At 40.9% G+C, this 16,129-nt stretch overlaps 1 protein-coding gene and 2 pseudogenes across 1 annotated transcript; 2 read left to right on the top strand and 1 right to left on the bottom strand.

Annotated features, from left to right (window-relative positions):
- Positions 1-244: 244 nt before the first annotated feature.
- Positions 245-4,813, bottom strand: LOC101785863 (annotated as a pseudogene).
- A 4,330-nt stretch (positions 4,814-9,143) lies between these two features.
- Positions 9,144-12,507, top strand: LOC101770477 (WASH complex subunit 3). Its single transcript, XM_004975185.3, has 4 exons — positions 9,144-9,362; positions 9,477-9,559; positions 10,321-10,482; positions 11,879-12,507. Exons 1-4 carry the CDS (start codon positions 9,243-9,245, stop codon positions 11,892-11,894), a joined length of 381 nt encoding a protein of 126 aa, XP_004975242.1. The 5' UTR covers positions 9,144-9,242; the 3' UTR covers positions 11,895-12,507.
- Positions 12,508-13,498: 991 nt separating this feature from the next.
- On the top strand, positions 13,499-15,304 carry LOC101770079 (annotated as a pseudogene).
- The last annotated feature ends 825 nt before the right edge of the window (positions 15,305-16,129 follow it).

The following is a 16,129-nucleotide window of genomic DNA, read 5'->3' as shown; positions in this document are numbered from 1 at the left end:
AGAATCTCTCGTATCAAAAGAATTCGTAGTCAGGGTTATTTTTTTGAACGAACGGGTACGGGACAGTGCCTATGTATTAGGCTAATGTTCCTTAAGTCTAGAAATCGTTTCTTGGGGTCATCCTATAAGAGACAAGTTTTATATCCGTTATGAATGATTCAACAATAATGAGTTAGTCTTATGCTTTCGTAAAATTCTTTCAGCAAATTCTGTAGTCAGGGTTATATTTTGAAAGGCATGTGAATTGAGGATTAAAAGAAATTCAGTGTCAAATGTCGAAATTTCTCCTCGTGAGTTCATTTCTCCTTTCTTCCCACCGGAGCAGGAGCTGAGGGACGGCCCTCACCGGAGCTCAGCCTGGAGAAGCTCGGACTCTCTCCTCGTCCTGTGTTCTATCTTCTCCCCACCTCTTTTCTCGCTTGCTGAAGGACAACCGAAACAAACAGCTCAAATTTCTCATGTTTCCCTCTCCAATCTAAGTCTACATCCACCCAATCCAAGCCGCCACCTCCCAAGTTGACGTTGCGAGATGCAAGCAATAGCAACCCACCGGCCTCCATCCTCCAATTCAGCCAAACGCCTCAACGAGCAGAGCGAAACAAATCAGCGTGCCTTCCCCAAATCAAGCAGCCTAAGCACGGGCCTCCACTGAAGAATTCAAGCGCAAGCTAGCTTCTCCCTCAGTCCCTCTCCATCTCACGCAGCATAGCAAGTCGGCCATGGCCAAGTAGATCGAGCTCCAGGAGTAGTTCCATCCATTGACCAAGCAGGAAGTTGTGCTCGTCGTGGAGGCATCCGCAGGGCTGCAGGTGACGCGCGGCCGACGGGGGGAGGTGCGGACAGGGAGAAGAACGGGTTGCGCTTGCCCCCACTGGCTGGCTCCCTCCCTCAGGCTGCGCGCTGCGCTTCAGCTGCCGAACAGCCAGCTGTTTGTCAGGCTAAGGCAATTGCCATTCAGTTTCGCCAGTCATTTTCATCATAACTGAAGCACAGCAAGCAAGCAAAATATTGTTGTGTTTCATTGTAGTTACCTTCCATTCCAAGCAAATTAATGTTCTCATTTAGTTGCAATTTGTAGAGTTCCAACTTCATCGTACAAGTACTATTTTAAAGCCATTTTAAAACTCACTTCCAAACTAGAAATAGCGCAGGATACATAACTATTTACAAAGACAACGTGTAGGATATGGAATTAGGGGTTTCCTTTCTGCTTATTGTTCTTCAAGTTCACCTTGGGCCAGATAAGATTGATGCCTGAGGCGGAGCTGAATATGCGGATACATTATGTTCAATAGGCATTACTGGATGTCCATTGAAAAAGATGTAATCTCCCGGCGTAGCTGAATGTATGGATGCATTATCTTGAACAGGAATTACTGAATCTGCATTAAAAAAGTTGTAATATGCACAAGTTTCTACAGTCATTGCACCTTCCAGTACCTTGACCACTGTTGACATGGAAGGTCGTCGACTGCTATCGCTTTGTAAGCACCACATTGCAAGCTTCATCATTTGGATCACTTCCTCTAGGTTTGAGACCATGTCGGGACTTCTCTTGTCAATCATATCTTGCAGGTTGTTGTTTTGAGCCTTTTCTCGCAACAAATTGATCAGCTGAATTCTCTCCGCATGCTCAGAATGATCAATACATGTTCTGCCACTTACTATCTCCATGATAACAACTCCGAAGCTGTAGATATCAACTTTTTCTGTGATTCGTGATGTTAGCCATTCAGGAGCTAGATACCCAGGTGTGCCCCTCATCACAGTCATTACCCTGCTTTGATCCCTATCTATTAGCTTAGACAGTCCAAAATCAGCCAATTTGGCATTGTACTTCTCATCTAAGAGAATATTTTGTGGTTTGATGTCCAAATGAGCAATTTTCCTCCTACACTCCTCGTGGAGATAGCATAGGCCCTTGGCAATATCCAGAATGATCCTATACCGGGTGCCCCAATCAAGAGGGGCATTATTGTGGCGGTAATAGATCCACCTATCAAGTGAACCTCTTGGCATATATTCATATACTAAAAGCCTATGTGATTTCTCTGCACAAAAGCCGATCAATCAGACAAGATTGATGTGTTCAATGCTGCCAATAGTCTCAACCTCTGCCAATAATTCTTTCTTACCTTGCATAGCACTTTCCAAGCGTTTCACGGCAACTGTCTCTCCATCTAATTTCCCTTGAAAAACTGATCCAAACCCACCTTCTCCGAGCTTTTTACTGAAGTCTTCTGTGCACTCTCTCATCTTTTCATAAGAAAACCTTATAGGCATGCCAGGCAATTGATCAAAATCGAAATCTCCATCTATGTCTTGATTCCATTGGCACTCGAATGTGGCACACTTTTGTGCCAACAGCTTCTTCCTCCTCCTTTGTACATAAAGAGTGACGGCAATGGTAGCCATTATAATAATACCAATACATGCAAAAGTAGCACCTAAAATCATCCTTTTGTTGGTAGGAGAGGGGCTAAGCTGCACCTTGATGTAAGCAGAAGAGTTATATTGAACAGTATCAGGGTTTATCTGCTGCAACGTGAAGACATCCGTCAGCCATGAACATTTGCCGTAGGAATCATTCGGGCCATATCTGAATATAACTGCTTTGCAGGAGCAATTATTCAGGCATGCTTGCATACAGTCATCTCTGCTTCTTGCATCTCTAATAATATTGCTGGTATCGAAGTAGGAAACATCTGGTAGGGTCAAGAGCTGATGGTGTTGCATTTCTTGACAGGAAACTGGAGTATTTGGCAAGCAACCTTGATTTTGATTCGCTTTCTTCCCATCCATTGGCTCGAAGTATCGCGTACCCGAATCACTCGGCGACGGGCAGATGCATTTCCTGCCGGTGCATACCCCATAGTCGCCGCAGACCGTCGGGAAAGAACAGTCATCAAGATACATCCTCATGACGTCAGACACCATGACCCACTCCTCCCTTACGTTAGCAGACCATTCGTACAGCCTCAGGTGCCCATCAGACTCAAACCTCAAGAACTGGGTGTGATTTGCCGCTGGCAACGTGATACTTCCGAGGCTGCCATTCGTGAAGGTTACCTTCTTTTCGGCAGCCCATCGCGAGAAGTAGAGCTGTGGCGGTGTGGATTCAACATAAGCATACAATCCATATGAGAGGACTGCCATGTACATCTGATACTGAGTAGTCCAGTTTGTCCCAGAAGTGTGGGCAGTGAGCCTCATGCCTTCCAGCAGCGATTGCCCAGGTACCGATACGTTTGTAGGATGATCAAATGATTGCCACACCGTCGCTTTCATCCGATCAAACAGCACCAGGTTGCCATTCTCGGTAAGCTCCATGCCTGCTACAGACCGGCCCTCGGTGCCGCTTGACCAGACGAGGCTGCCATCAGCGTCATGGAGGATTAAGTTACCATCCGAGGTGAACTCCAGGGTGGCATTCTCCTTGATAGGGTGGTTCGGGTTCGCAGACCAGACCACCTGCGGCGAGCTCCAGATGATGTCACTGCTGTTGATGAGCATAAAGACAGCAAAGTGGCACGCTGTGTCATCAGCCTCGTCGGAAGAAGGGGACCTGCAGATGAACCCCGCTCCCAAGGAAGGCCCCTTGGAGGTTTCCGGGGACCGGAGTACGATATGGCGAACGCGGAGTACAATAGGGCGAAAGTCTGGACCGGTGCCTGCAGTGTAGATGACTTTGTCGAAGAAGAAGGAGGCGTTGTTTGTCCATATACTCGAGAGGTTGGCCGTTGGGCGATCGACGCCCTGCCCAGCGGTCAAGCGGACAGCCGTTACGAGTAGGAGGAGGAGGACAGGGCCCATGATGCTGCAGTGGAAAGCGGAGATGATAATAATCCGGAATCAGGAACAGCAAGATGATAAATTTTATGGTCCATTATCTAAGAAAAAGGCAACAGCAAGTCGGTGGTACGGTGTATCGAGATGAATCTGCAGAGAGAAGAAGACGACGACCTCACCTGATCACTCAACTCACCAACGGGTAGTGAGCAGGGCAACCTTAAGGTTTTCGTCTTCCTCCCCCTCTTGATGCCGATGTCAGAATTTCAGCCTCATAGGTTGGTTCATAGCACGCAGTTCCTTTTTTAGCTTGAAAGTCACCGACCGGGTGTATGGTTGGCCTGTCAATTTCCATTGATCTCGTTCCTAGTCAAAAGCAGAAGATATCAACCGATCAGAGACATTAATTGTTTAATATTCATATATGATCAAGCATGGAATGGCATACATTATATCTATCATGAAGGGTAGTTTATAATAGGCGGCTGGGTCAGACAAATCAAGTTAGCCTGGTATCCTTGAACTTGACTAAGATTTTGATAAAGAAACTATTAGCCTCGAGGAAGAAAACTGCATTCGAGGTTCTTATCAAAGAGCTTCTATAGTTCTATGTAATCCAGCTGGGATTATTAAACTGCATCGTGTTCAAGATACCTGTCAAAAAGATATACATAAAGGATCAGCATAAATGTGTCATTTGTTATCATGTCAATCAAACAAAAAAAATGTGTATACTCAAGATTGACATGCCATTAAGGCACCAGGTTCAACAACATACCCTGGAGCCTCATTCTCACCAATGACAACATTGGCCGCTGCCTGCTGACCATGGCCACGCTGACCCCCATCATGTGCTCTTCCCTTTCTGTCACGGCAAAATTTGGCCTTATGACCTTTTTTTACCGCAGTCATAGCACTCAAGATCTGCCAAGTTTGTCTTCTTGAACTGAGTGGTCTTTTTAGGACTGTTGTAGTAGTTGCTCTTTGCAACATACTTCTGTTTTGTATCTCGGCCATCAGCCATGTTCGCATCAGCTTGCATGGAGGAGTAGCTGCTGCTGCTGCTGCATTGCGGGACTGCTCCTCAACATTGATCTGGGAGAGCAATTTAGTGATGGTAATCACTTCCTCTTCTGTGCCTCAGGACTATCCCAAAGACACTCCAAGAGGTGGGAAGTTTTGCCAAGATCATATTGGCTTGGAACTTCTCAGGCAGATGAGTGTCATACTGTCCCAGGTCCTTCACCATGAGCTGAATCATCTCATGGACCTACTACACAACAGAGCGTGTCTCCACCAGCTTGAAGTTCATGTACTTCTCCACCAGGAAAGATTCATTTCCATAATCAGCAGCAGCATATTTTGTCTCCAATTCCTTCCACAGCTCTCTAGCCGTTCCAAAGTTCCGTTAGTAATCAAACAAGGTGTCTGACAGTACTGCTAACAGCCTGCCCAGTGCAGACGTATTAGCATCTTCCCACCTGCTGACAGCGTCCTCACTCTCCACTGGAAGTGGACGGGAAGATGTAATAACCCAGAACACCCTCAGGTAAGTAAGCCACAACTTGGCCCTCGACTGCCAGCGGCGGAAGTTTGACCCACCAAAACGATCAGGCTTCATCACATCAGCTCCATTTGCAGCCATTTTAGCCTATTAGTTCTCTCTGGATTGTTGGAAGTAATTGCAAAGTAAATTAGTCTAAAACGCATAATTTTCAATTCAACAAGCAAGCAATTAGCAAACTTTACTGAGAAAGGAACAAAGAACCTCTGAACGTTACTATTTACGCCAACATTACAACAACCACAACGATGTACTGAAACTCAAGTTCACAGACTGATATACAAGGCACAAAGCAATGTAAATCCATACATGAAACATAAGTGCCCAGCCTACCAAAAACCTTCCATAGGAAAAGATAAAAGAACACATGAACTGAATACCCCTAGACTATCAGGTCTGAACCCTCCAACAGAAGGTCTGATCGACTAGCTATTCTAGTGATATAAAACCTCAACCAAATATACACGGCAAGGATAAAGACACCTCTACACAGGAAAAACAGGAAGTCCTTGCCAAAAACAAAACAAACCTAATCTCTTGGATATTCACGATTGCACTTGACAATAACTCTGTACCATGCTAGAACTGAACACTTCTTACTGAAACTACGACCATCAGAACTAGCACAGATATTAGCTTGTAAAGGTACAGAGAAGAGGGTGGAAAGCTTTCTCACAAATCGACGACCGGTGTAGGAGATGTGTGGTGAAGCACGTATAAATGACGCTGTCCCACAGAGAACTAACGCCCAGACTACGCCTCGGTGTGCTTGCGTCTTCCCTCAGAAATACCACACCACTCCGGCGATCGACGGATTGAGGCTGGGGAGGAGCAGTTCAGAAACTCGGAGGAGATTTCTCGTGGAGACCAAAAACCAATCCTCAGCACAAGCAATAATGGCCTCGCCGGAGCGACCGTCGAGTCCAAAGCTTTACTGGTGGGAACTGTGGAGTAGACTCTGCGCGTACACAAGGAAGAAGATGAGCACCGGTAACGGTAACCGGTATGCTAATAATTAGTTAACGGGATATCCCAATATCTATTTTATTGTTATTGGAAGAGTTACTTTTGCACAATAATCTCATCCCAATCCGACTATTGTATTGGGAGAGTTGTGATGAATTATTAGATTGTCCCAATAATCCTACTATTACTAGTTGGAGACAAGAATCCTAGGTGGAAACTCTAGAAAAATAGAGAAAAATCCAATAAATTCTCATGAAACAATTACTAATTGGAGGCTCCTTTTGAAAGCCTCCAAGTGAAGCCACCTAGGATCCTAAGTGTACACTGTAAAAAAAGAGAGAAATTCTAAAAATTCTCAAAAAAAGTAAAACATCAGTCACCATGTCCATTAGATCTCTTATGTTTTCTAAAAGTTACCCACCTATGCTATTATCAAAATAGCTTAAAGTAACCCCTAAATTTATATCTAAATTACCCACCTCTGCCATTATATAAATAAAGTAAAGTAACTCCCTAATCTTCATCTAAATTACCCACCTATGCTATTATAAAAAATAATTTAAAATAAACCCCTAAATTTGCAACTAATATAAATTGCCCACCAATGATACATTACAAATAAATTAACCCTTAAATTAGCACATATATTACCGATATATGTCATTATTAAAAATAACATGAGGTACTCTAAATTTAAATCCAAATCATCTTCACTAAAATATACCCCAATGTACATCATTCTAGGAGTGTTTATTTTTTACACTATTAGTATATAATATAATAATTAAGGTATATACGCATGATGTGTGTTACCATTATATACGTTGAGAAAGTGATGAGAATATAATTTCTATGTTAAAATTATAGCTCAAACTTAGAGTTTATTAAACAAATTCAAAAGCATACCTACGATGCAAAATGAAAAGTTAAAGATTATAAATGTTGATGAAACGTTACGGAGTAATTACTAACTAAAATCTATCACAATTGGATGAAAATAATAAGTATATATCTACATAAATATTGTGTTAGAATATTTAGCAAATGAGAGGTAGTTCAAGCCTCGAGGTAACCGTCTTGTAGTAATATGACCTCATTTTTTTAATGGAACGCAAGACACGTTAGAAAAAAGATAAATTTTAGAAATTCTGAAACATCAAACATCAATCATGTAACTCTAATAATCATAATCATTGGTCCATTATATTTTCTAAAATTTTACTCAACACTGTCATTATAAAAATATTTTAAAGTAAAACCCTAAATCTATATATAAATTATAAAAAATAATCTAAAATAACCTTATAATCTTCATCAAATTTACTGATGCATGTCATTGCAAAACATAACTTAAAATATCATTATAGATTTGTATCTAAGTTATTAACATATGTCTTGATTAAAAATAACCTAAAGTAAATACGTAAATCTTAATATAATTATTTTCATATTCATCGTACATAAATATTCACATGTAAACTAATATACGATTCTAAATTATCTATTTATGTCATTGTTAATATAGAAATACTAAATTAAGGTATATGCACATGATGGTGTCACCATATAGACCATTTTTAATGTACGTGAGGAAGCAATAAAAAAATATTAATTTTTATGCTAAACACGATGTATGAAGGTATGATACAAAATGAAAAAAAATATTAATGTGGATGAAAAAGTGTATAGAGTAATTACTAATTAAAAATCAATCACAACTAGATAAAGATAAATACATATTTAGGGGGCGTTTGGATGTCAGGGGCTAAACTTTAGCCCTGTCACATCACACGTTCAGATGCTAATTAGGAGGACTAAATATGAGCTAATTAAAAAACTAATAGCAGAACCCATAGGCTAAATCGCGAGACGAATCTATTAAGCCTAATTAATCCATCATTAGCGAATGGTTACTGTAGCACCACATTGTCAAATCATGGACTATTTAGGCTTAATAGATTCGTCTCGCGATTTAGCCTAGGGGTTGTGCAATTAGTTTTGTAATTAGACTATGTTTAATACTCCTAATTAGTGTCCAAACATCCGATGTGACAGGGGCTAAAATTTAGCCCCTCCCTGCCAAACACCCCCTTATATGAGTATTGTGTTAGAGTATTAATAAATGAGAGAGTAGTAAGGGTAAATAATTTTTATTATTAGCTAGGAGTCTAATTTCTAAATAATTTTCAGTACATTTTAAAAATATTATCGTGTGGGAGCACGGGTTGATGGACTAGGAAAAGGGAAATGTAAAGGAAGTCTGCAGGAACACTATTTTTTACCAACTCTTATAATACGGTAGTTGGATTATAAATTGGAAAATTTAGTTGGATTAGAAATTGAAGAATTTAGTTGGATTAGAAATTAGGGAATTTAGTTAGATTAGAAATTGGGGAGCTGGAGTACCCATGAACCGCCACAATCGGATCGACGGTGAGCGGAATGCAAGAGGGGCGTTGAACAGGTCTCCTATTCACATGACAGGTGGGCCATCCAACATATGCTTTTATTTTCTTTCCTTTCCTTTCTCCCTTTTCCCGTAAATAGAAAATTCGAAATTGGAAATTTTCCATTGTTTTCTACCGAAAACTCCAAACACTTGGTGTCCGCAATACTTTTGAAATTTCTCCTAATGTTTTCGTGCAAATTAGTACTGTTGAAAATTGTCTTATGGCAAATACATATTTTTTAAAGTTGTCTGTGGCAAAAGATAACTTTGAATAGTGTCCTGCCGTTAATTTTGCTTTTCATGAAAATTCTTTAATTTGAGTGTTTTTCGTTTGTTGAGATCAGATTTGATCTTTTTTCCCCGTCGAACCCCTTCCCCGTTTCTGAAGCCGTCGAACCCCCTTCCCCGTTTTCCGCGCCGCCGTCCTCCTTCCACTCCTTCCCTCGCTTGCTCCAGGCCGCGGCGCAAGAAGCCATGCTGCATCACCTCAGATCGGCCGCGGCGAGCTCTCCCGGCCGCTTGCCCGCGCCGCCGGAAGACGATGAGGAGAGTGTGAGGGCTGTCGCCGTCTCCGACCAGAGGACCATCTATCTGGTCCGTCTCTCCCTTCCCCTTCCTCCCCAGCATCCCTCCCCATCTAGCGGTTGCCTCCCCCCCAAAACCGAGGCCACTTGTTCTTTGGGCGGCGTCTGACTGCTCTGCTTGCAGGTGAACATGTTCATAGCGAACACGGTGGAGTTTCTCAACTCGTTCGCTGCGACCTGCGACGACAAGCTCGCGCTACTCCACAGGTAAGAGAATCCTGAAGTTTCTATGAGTATTTGACTTCTCTCTTCGGAGTGGAATTGATGTCGCTAGATCAACTTGGTTCTTAGGAGCATTAGCCGAATCACTGAATTTCATTTGGTAGAATCTGGACCATGGTCTTGGAATGCTGTTTTGGAGAATGGAATGCTATTTAGAGAACATATTTAGGGGGAATATAATCTCTCGTAGTGGTGCTGATAATTTTCTGAATCGAGGGGAGTAGAACTGTCGCAGTCCCTGTGGAGTCACAATTCTCAGCTCGTTTTATGCTATGCGTTGGAAAGTTTTCTTACTGGTGTTGATTGGAAGTGAGAAAGTTCAATTCACTACTTGTACATATGCTGATGAATTTCTGCCAGACATTAGAGAACTCATGCTGTAGATGTTCTCTTTCTTACAAAAACAACATAGTTTAGTGACATCTTGTTCAAGGGTTTACATGACTTGATTAGAGTCACAGGCTAGTGAATGCTAAGTTCTTGTTCACATATGGCAATTTATTTGATGGTGATAAAATATGAATTTCGTTTTTCATTGCCATGGACTTTTTAGATAATACAAGATATGTTGGTTTTGTAGGTAACGGCTTATTTATGATGCAGTGATATAACCTGATATTGCAATTTTTTTGCCTAAACTTCTTTCTTGCTTGATTATTACCCAAACATGTCAGCCACAATACATATCCTAAATCCTAATTATTTCTCATGCCTATGCTGATAAAAATAGGACTTGTCTTTTCCAGGAAGATAGTGAAACTGGACTCATCTCTTGCCCTTCTTGAAGCAAAGCTCCACAGTATTGATGAAAATATTGCTCTGGGACACCCAACAAGCCAAAAGGCACAGCAATCTTCGTCGGATGAGAAAAATTTTTGTTCGGAAAATTTAGTGGGTGAATCCTCTAGGTTTGTCTGTCTCCTCATTGCTATTTTATTATGTGCATTCATATATTTACATAAGCTGATTATATGTTCGGATGTGCTTAATAGTTGTACATAGTAATTAATTACACTAGAGCATAGGTCCACGAAAGTCTTGGCTTCTAATTTTCTTGTTCAACCATATTGAGAAGCTGTTTTTTTTCTTGAATATGTAGGAGAGCTGCCATCATTTCATTAAGGAAAATAATGTTTTGGAATACAACCCACATATTATTTGAGTTACATTCGCGGCACTGAAAATTAGTAAAATGACACGCACGCAGGCATGTGAGGCCTCTGGTGCCAGCCAGCCCTCACAGTTGTGCTTTCTCTCTAGCTAATTGCAGCACAAATTGTCAACTTTAACCAACCAGGCAACCACTCCCTGAACATGGTATCCTCAGTGCTGGGTGAAAAATTATAGAGACCAACTTGAAACACGTAGAATAAATCTGTCAAGAGAGGACACAAGTGGTGTGGATGTGTTGAATATTTTCTTCTTCCTGATCTCATAATGGACATTTTTCTATGTGGCATGCCTCTCCACGATAGATGATCTGCTGTCCAACATCTATTATAGACTGCAGGTCAAAGGAAGAATTGGCAGTTTTTAGGTGCCTAAGACTTCGTGATCAGTCGCCAAGGCTCAAAGGGAATGGCTCCTATAAGGAAAGCCTCAAACTAGCTGAGTATTAGGCTATTGGCCAGAAGATGAGTGAATTTCCATCGGTGTTCATCTTGCATGTCAGGATTGAGAACCACTTAGACAATAAGTCCCTAATGTTAAGATACTCTTTAAGACGCTGTTTGTGTCATTCTGTTCTTCTGCTTATTCTTTTTACACACTATACTTTCATATTTAGCTTGCTTTAGTAGCTCCATCTAGTCAAATACATACAGTTCAAATAATATATATTTCTTGGTTAAATCTTCCATATGTAAAACAGCAGATTATATGTTCCTTCCTGTAATCTCACCTTTAGCCCCAGTAAACAAGTTCTATTTTGCACCTGCATATGTCACTGCATTGCAAGATTGTGGGGGTGCTTACTTGCTGGCCGCCGATTGCCACGCCAAGCTGTGGCGCGCCAAAATCGGCACCACAGCAACCACCGCAAAAACTGTGTACTGTGCTGTTGCGGTACTGTAGCGTGGCGCGCAGTACTGTAGCGCTAGCGAGCTGAGGCGGGGAACCAAACACGCCATGTAACTCATCAAGTCATTGCCCTGAGCTTTTGCTGTTCCCTTGAGTTAGACCTGACAGACTGTTTGCCGGCAAATGTATTGTGTCATTGCAAATAGTGCATGGTCATGCTCGGCCTGAGATATTAACCTTATGTTTTGGCTCTGACTTAATGTGCTGGTTGCGTGCTGTATGCAGGTCTGGTGATTCGTGACTAAGCTATGCTGACAGGAAACACTAGGAATTGCGAAGAGTCAGACTTGTTCAGCCCAGCTTTGGGAAATGGCAGTTCTACATGACGTCAATGTACCATATACGGGTGTCGAGGACAAACAAATGCGCCAGAGCTAATGAAGTTGAAATGGTCATGCCATGCAGATAGTTTATGCTCGTTCAAAGGTCGAAACAGTTGGGTTTTGGTCAACTTCAACTCGTGCTCTCCAGATGTGGTTGTGTATGTCCTGGACGTTTTTTTTTTTTGCCAGGGGTGAAAGGGGGAAGAACCAAGCAGAGACTCAAGATTTGCACCTTCGAAACTGTAGGAAAGCAAACTTTTAGTGATCCTAAATGTCATTTGTCTGGAGAAATGCTCTTGTGACACTTGCGTACACTGCATTATTCCTCCGAAACTGAAAGAATTTACTTAAAGGTATAGACATCTTGGTCCCTGAGCTTTACCCAGAGGGTCAACTTCATCCCTCAACTTTCAGATTGGCCAATTTAGTTCCTCAACTTTCGGTTTTGGGTCAAACTCGTCCTTATGTTGATATGTGACTCCATATTGATATGAAACTAATATAAAAGATTCATTTCTTTTCTCTCTTCAATTTTGACCTTTAGAATTACAATTACAATAACATATGATCCAAAATAAATACGAGGATACATATGTTTGCCGAGGGAGTATGAATACATACATGGAGCCTGAGGGAGTATGAATACATACATGGAGCATGTATAACATACCACGAGTACGTGAGCACGTGTTGATTTTAAAACATGCCTACGCATATTGAGTTGTATATATACCAAAAGAATATGAGTAAATACTTATTTGAGTACATATACTTTGCCTATCAAATTTGTATGAATACATGCATGATTGATGTATGAGTAGATACACTTTTTAGAAATCATATTTTGCATTAGTTTAAAAAAATATATTGTTATGTATATGTATTAAGGGAGTATGGGCATTACATGACCGAGCCAAAGGCAAAATGAACTTTTTGCATTAGTTTCATACTAACATAGAGCACCACATCAACGTAAGGATGATTTTGACCCAAAAATGAAAGTTAAGGGACTAAATTAGCTAATCTGAAAGTTGAGGGACGAAGTTGATCCTCCGTGCGAAGTTCAGGAACCAAAATGCCTATTTTGCCTTAATTAAACTAATACTGACAATATAAACTCTGAGCCCTTTATTAATTTTTGAGAGGAAGATAATCCTTGACCTTGAGACCTTAGGATGCTTGAACAGGCGGAGTGAGAACTGAGAAGAGAAGACAGTTCTCGTCGTCTTCTTCTACTAGGTCTCCATTGATGCCTGCAATAAGCCGGCTAGGCACGAGTGACGAGAGGCCCAGTCCAGCCCAAAAATGCTTCACTTACAAGGCCCATCGACTCTGTTACCAATTGCTATGGTATGACATGATTTTGGGAGAAATTTTTTTTAGTAGAGCCCCTAATAGATAGTTTTGAGAGAGATTTTTTTTAGACTCTTGGAGTCGCTCTAAGTCACATTGCATTATAGTGATAATTATGCGTACATTATCACAGATAGTTTTACAGAATTTAGTGAGTACTGGAGAAGAAATGGGAAGCAGAGAAAGGCGAACGGTGTTTGTCACCGTAGGAACTACATGTTTCGATGCTCTTGTCAAGGCAGTAGATTCCGATGAAGTTAAAGAAGCCTTACTGCAGAAGGGTTACACTGATCTCCTGATCCAAATGGGTCGAGGCACATACATGCCATCCAAGGTAACATTTTTCTCAGTACTCTTGACAAGTTCCCGGATCTAAGGAATACTGATCAACTAACATATCACATTTGTAGCAGTTTAAATGAGACTAGAGGTCTTGTAGATGATACCCTAGATGGTACTTGTTCTTCACCCGTGGAAACAAATTGCTTTAGGACATTTTAATGAAAATTATGGAATGTGAGGAGAAAATGAGGTGGAGAAAGAAAATAAATGCATTGGTATGAAAGTGCAAGTGGAAATATCCAGACTTTGACTATGTTGCATTGATTTAGCTGGATTGGCATAATTACAATATGATACATGGATACCTGTAACATAGCCTTAGGACATGAAAGAATATATCTACCGGATTCTTTGGACTGTTCTGGTAAAGATAAATTACTCTGTGACTCACTCTTATAGTGTTTACATTGCGTATTCAAACTTCCCAGGCGTCATTGTTCCTTTATGCCCATAGCATTAGCTTACAATAGTAACAACATTTTTATTATTGTTAAGAAATCAGCATAAGGCATACTTATCTGATTGTAAGTTGCAATGGCTGCATGATCTTTGCTAATCCATTGTAAGTTGTATTGTTCATAGAAGTGGCTTTGTTTGAACATCTGAGGAGCTTCTATGAGCTCTCTCGGGTCTCGGCATTATAGCATAAACATTCACAACTAAAAGGATGCTAAAACCAGCACCTTAGGGACATTCACAGTTATATTGCATCAGCATTGTACATACTACGGTAAACATTCACAAATAAAAAATGCTAAAACCAACGCCTTAGTGTTAAGTGCCCTGCTGTTGTAACTAATCATTCTCAATTAAGTTTCTCAGCATTGTACGATGAACATTCATAAATAAAAAAAATGCTAAAAAAGCAACTATGTGCTAATTTCCCATGCTATTGTAACTACTCTGGTATTGTAAACCAGTATGTGCCCCTTGTAATGAAACTGACAATTGTTTGTATTTTTTGTCAAATTGGGCCTTTATATTTGAGAACCCATACATTTTGTGTTTTTACAATATTTTAATTTTTAGTACTGCTTACCTTTAACCTTTTGGTGACTTCATCTTACTTTATTTGGCAGTGTAAAAGTAATAAATTTCTTCTTATAATATAGGTATCAGGAAATCCAACTCTTCAAGTTGATTATTTCACCTTTTCACCAAGCATTGCTGACTACATAAGAGAAGCATCCCTAATCATCAGTCATGCAGGTGATAATCAAATTATATAATGGTTGTAAATTCTTAGCATATTTATGTATTATTTTATTGTGAATTCTGGACCTATTGATATTGGTTGTTCTAAGAATATTGAAGCAGATGTATGTAGCTATCTAGTCAGGTCAATGGTAACAACTAACAAGCTTTATCCTGACAGGTTCGGGAAGCATATTTTGAGACACTACGACTGGGCAAACCTCTAATTGTGGTTGTGAATGAAGATCTCATGGATAATCACCAGAGCGAATTAGCGGAAGAACTTGCTGACAGGAAGCACCTTCTCTGTGCCCGTCCACAAACACTGCAGGAGACTGTCAGAGCAATGGACCTGAATAATTTCCAGCCTTACATGCCAGGAGATGCAAATCAAGTTGTCACACTGATCAACAGATTTCTTGGTTTTCCAGTCGACTGATTGTCCCTGTCTTTTTTCCCTCATCATGAAAATAGAGGATCATGTACGCTAGAAATATAGTCAAAAACAGCTGGGAGTATTCTTCGTGTAACATATTGCCGTCTCTCAGTACAAGGGAAATGCTTCCCAAATTGCATGAAATGTGCTCCCCTCGTTCTTTGATATTGGAGCGTGCATAGGTAGTTCTCCACAGGCTTGAGATCCGCGTGAAGGCGGTGGTTTGAGTTGGAGCAATCTGCCATATTCTACCATTATTTCGAACTTTTAGACTGTGAAGGCCATAATGGAGAGGATGGGTTGTACTCTTGTAATACCATCTTTTTCCTGAATTTCTGCTTTGTTTTGGGGGACAAACTATTATTATATGTTTGACAAATTTTACTTTTCTCCCTTTTATGCATGAAATCCACCTAACCTATTAAATTTGTCACAGTTATCCTATGAATGCACAAATATAAGGGGCAACCACTTATCCTATGAATGTGCGCACACAATCCTATCCATATGGGCATCCTGGACAGATTTTAAACATATTACGCATGCAAATGCTCATACATATGCACGCACACTCACCCTTATGCAGGGTGGATCCAGGATACAGGCAAAGGTGGGCTGCAGCCTGAGGTCCTGTTTGTTTGGACTTTCCAGCCGAAAGCTCGAACAAACGGCTAGCTTCTGGGCTGAGCTTTCCGAAAGCCAAAAGCCCACATAAGTTATGATTATATGGAAAGCCTAGAAGCAGTGAAATGTGAGCTTTCCGTAGCTTTCTACGTCAAGGTCATGAAAATTACCCACCTACCATCGTTTATGTTGCGAACCGGTCAT

This window comes from Setaria italica, chromosome VII (assembly GCF_000263155.2).
Source record: "Setaria italica strain Yugu1 chromosome VII, Setaria_italica_v2.0, whole genome shotgun sequence".
Classification (NCBI taxonomy): Eukaryota; Viridiplantae; Streptophyta; class Magnoliopsida; order Poales; family Poaceae; genus Setaria; species Setaria italica.
This window is presented reverse-complemented; position numbering and strand designations above follow the sequence as displayed.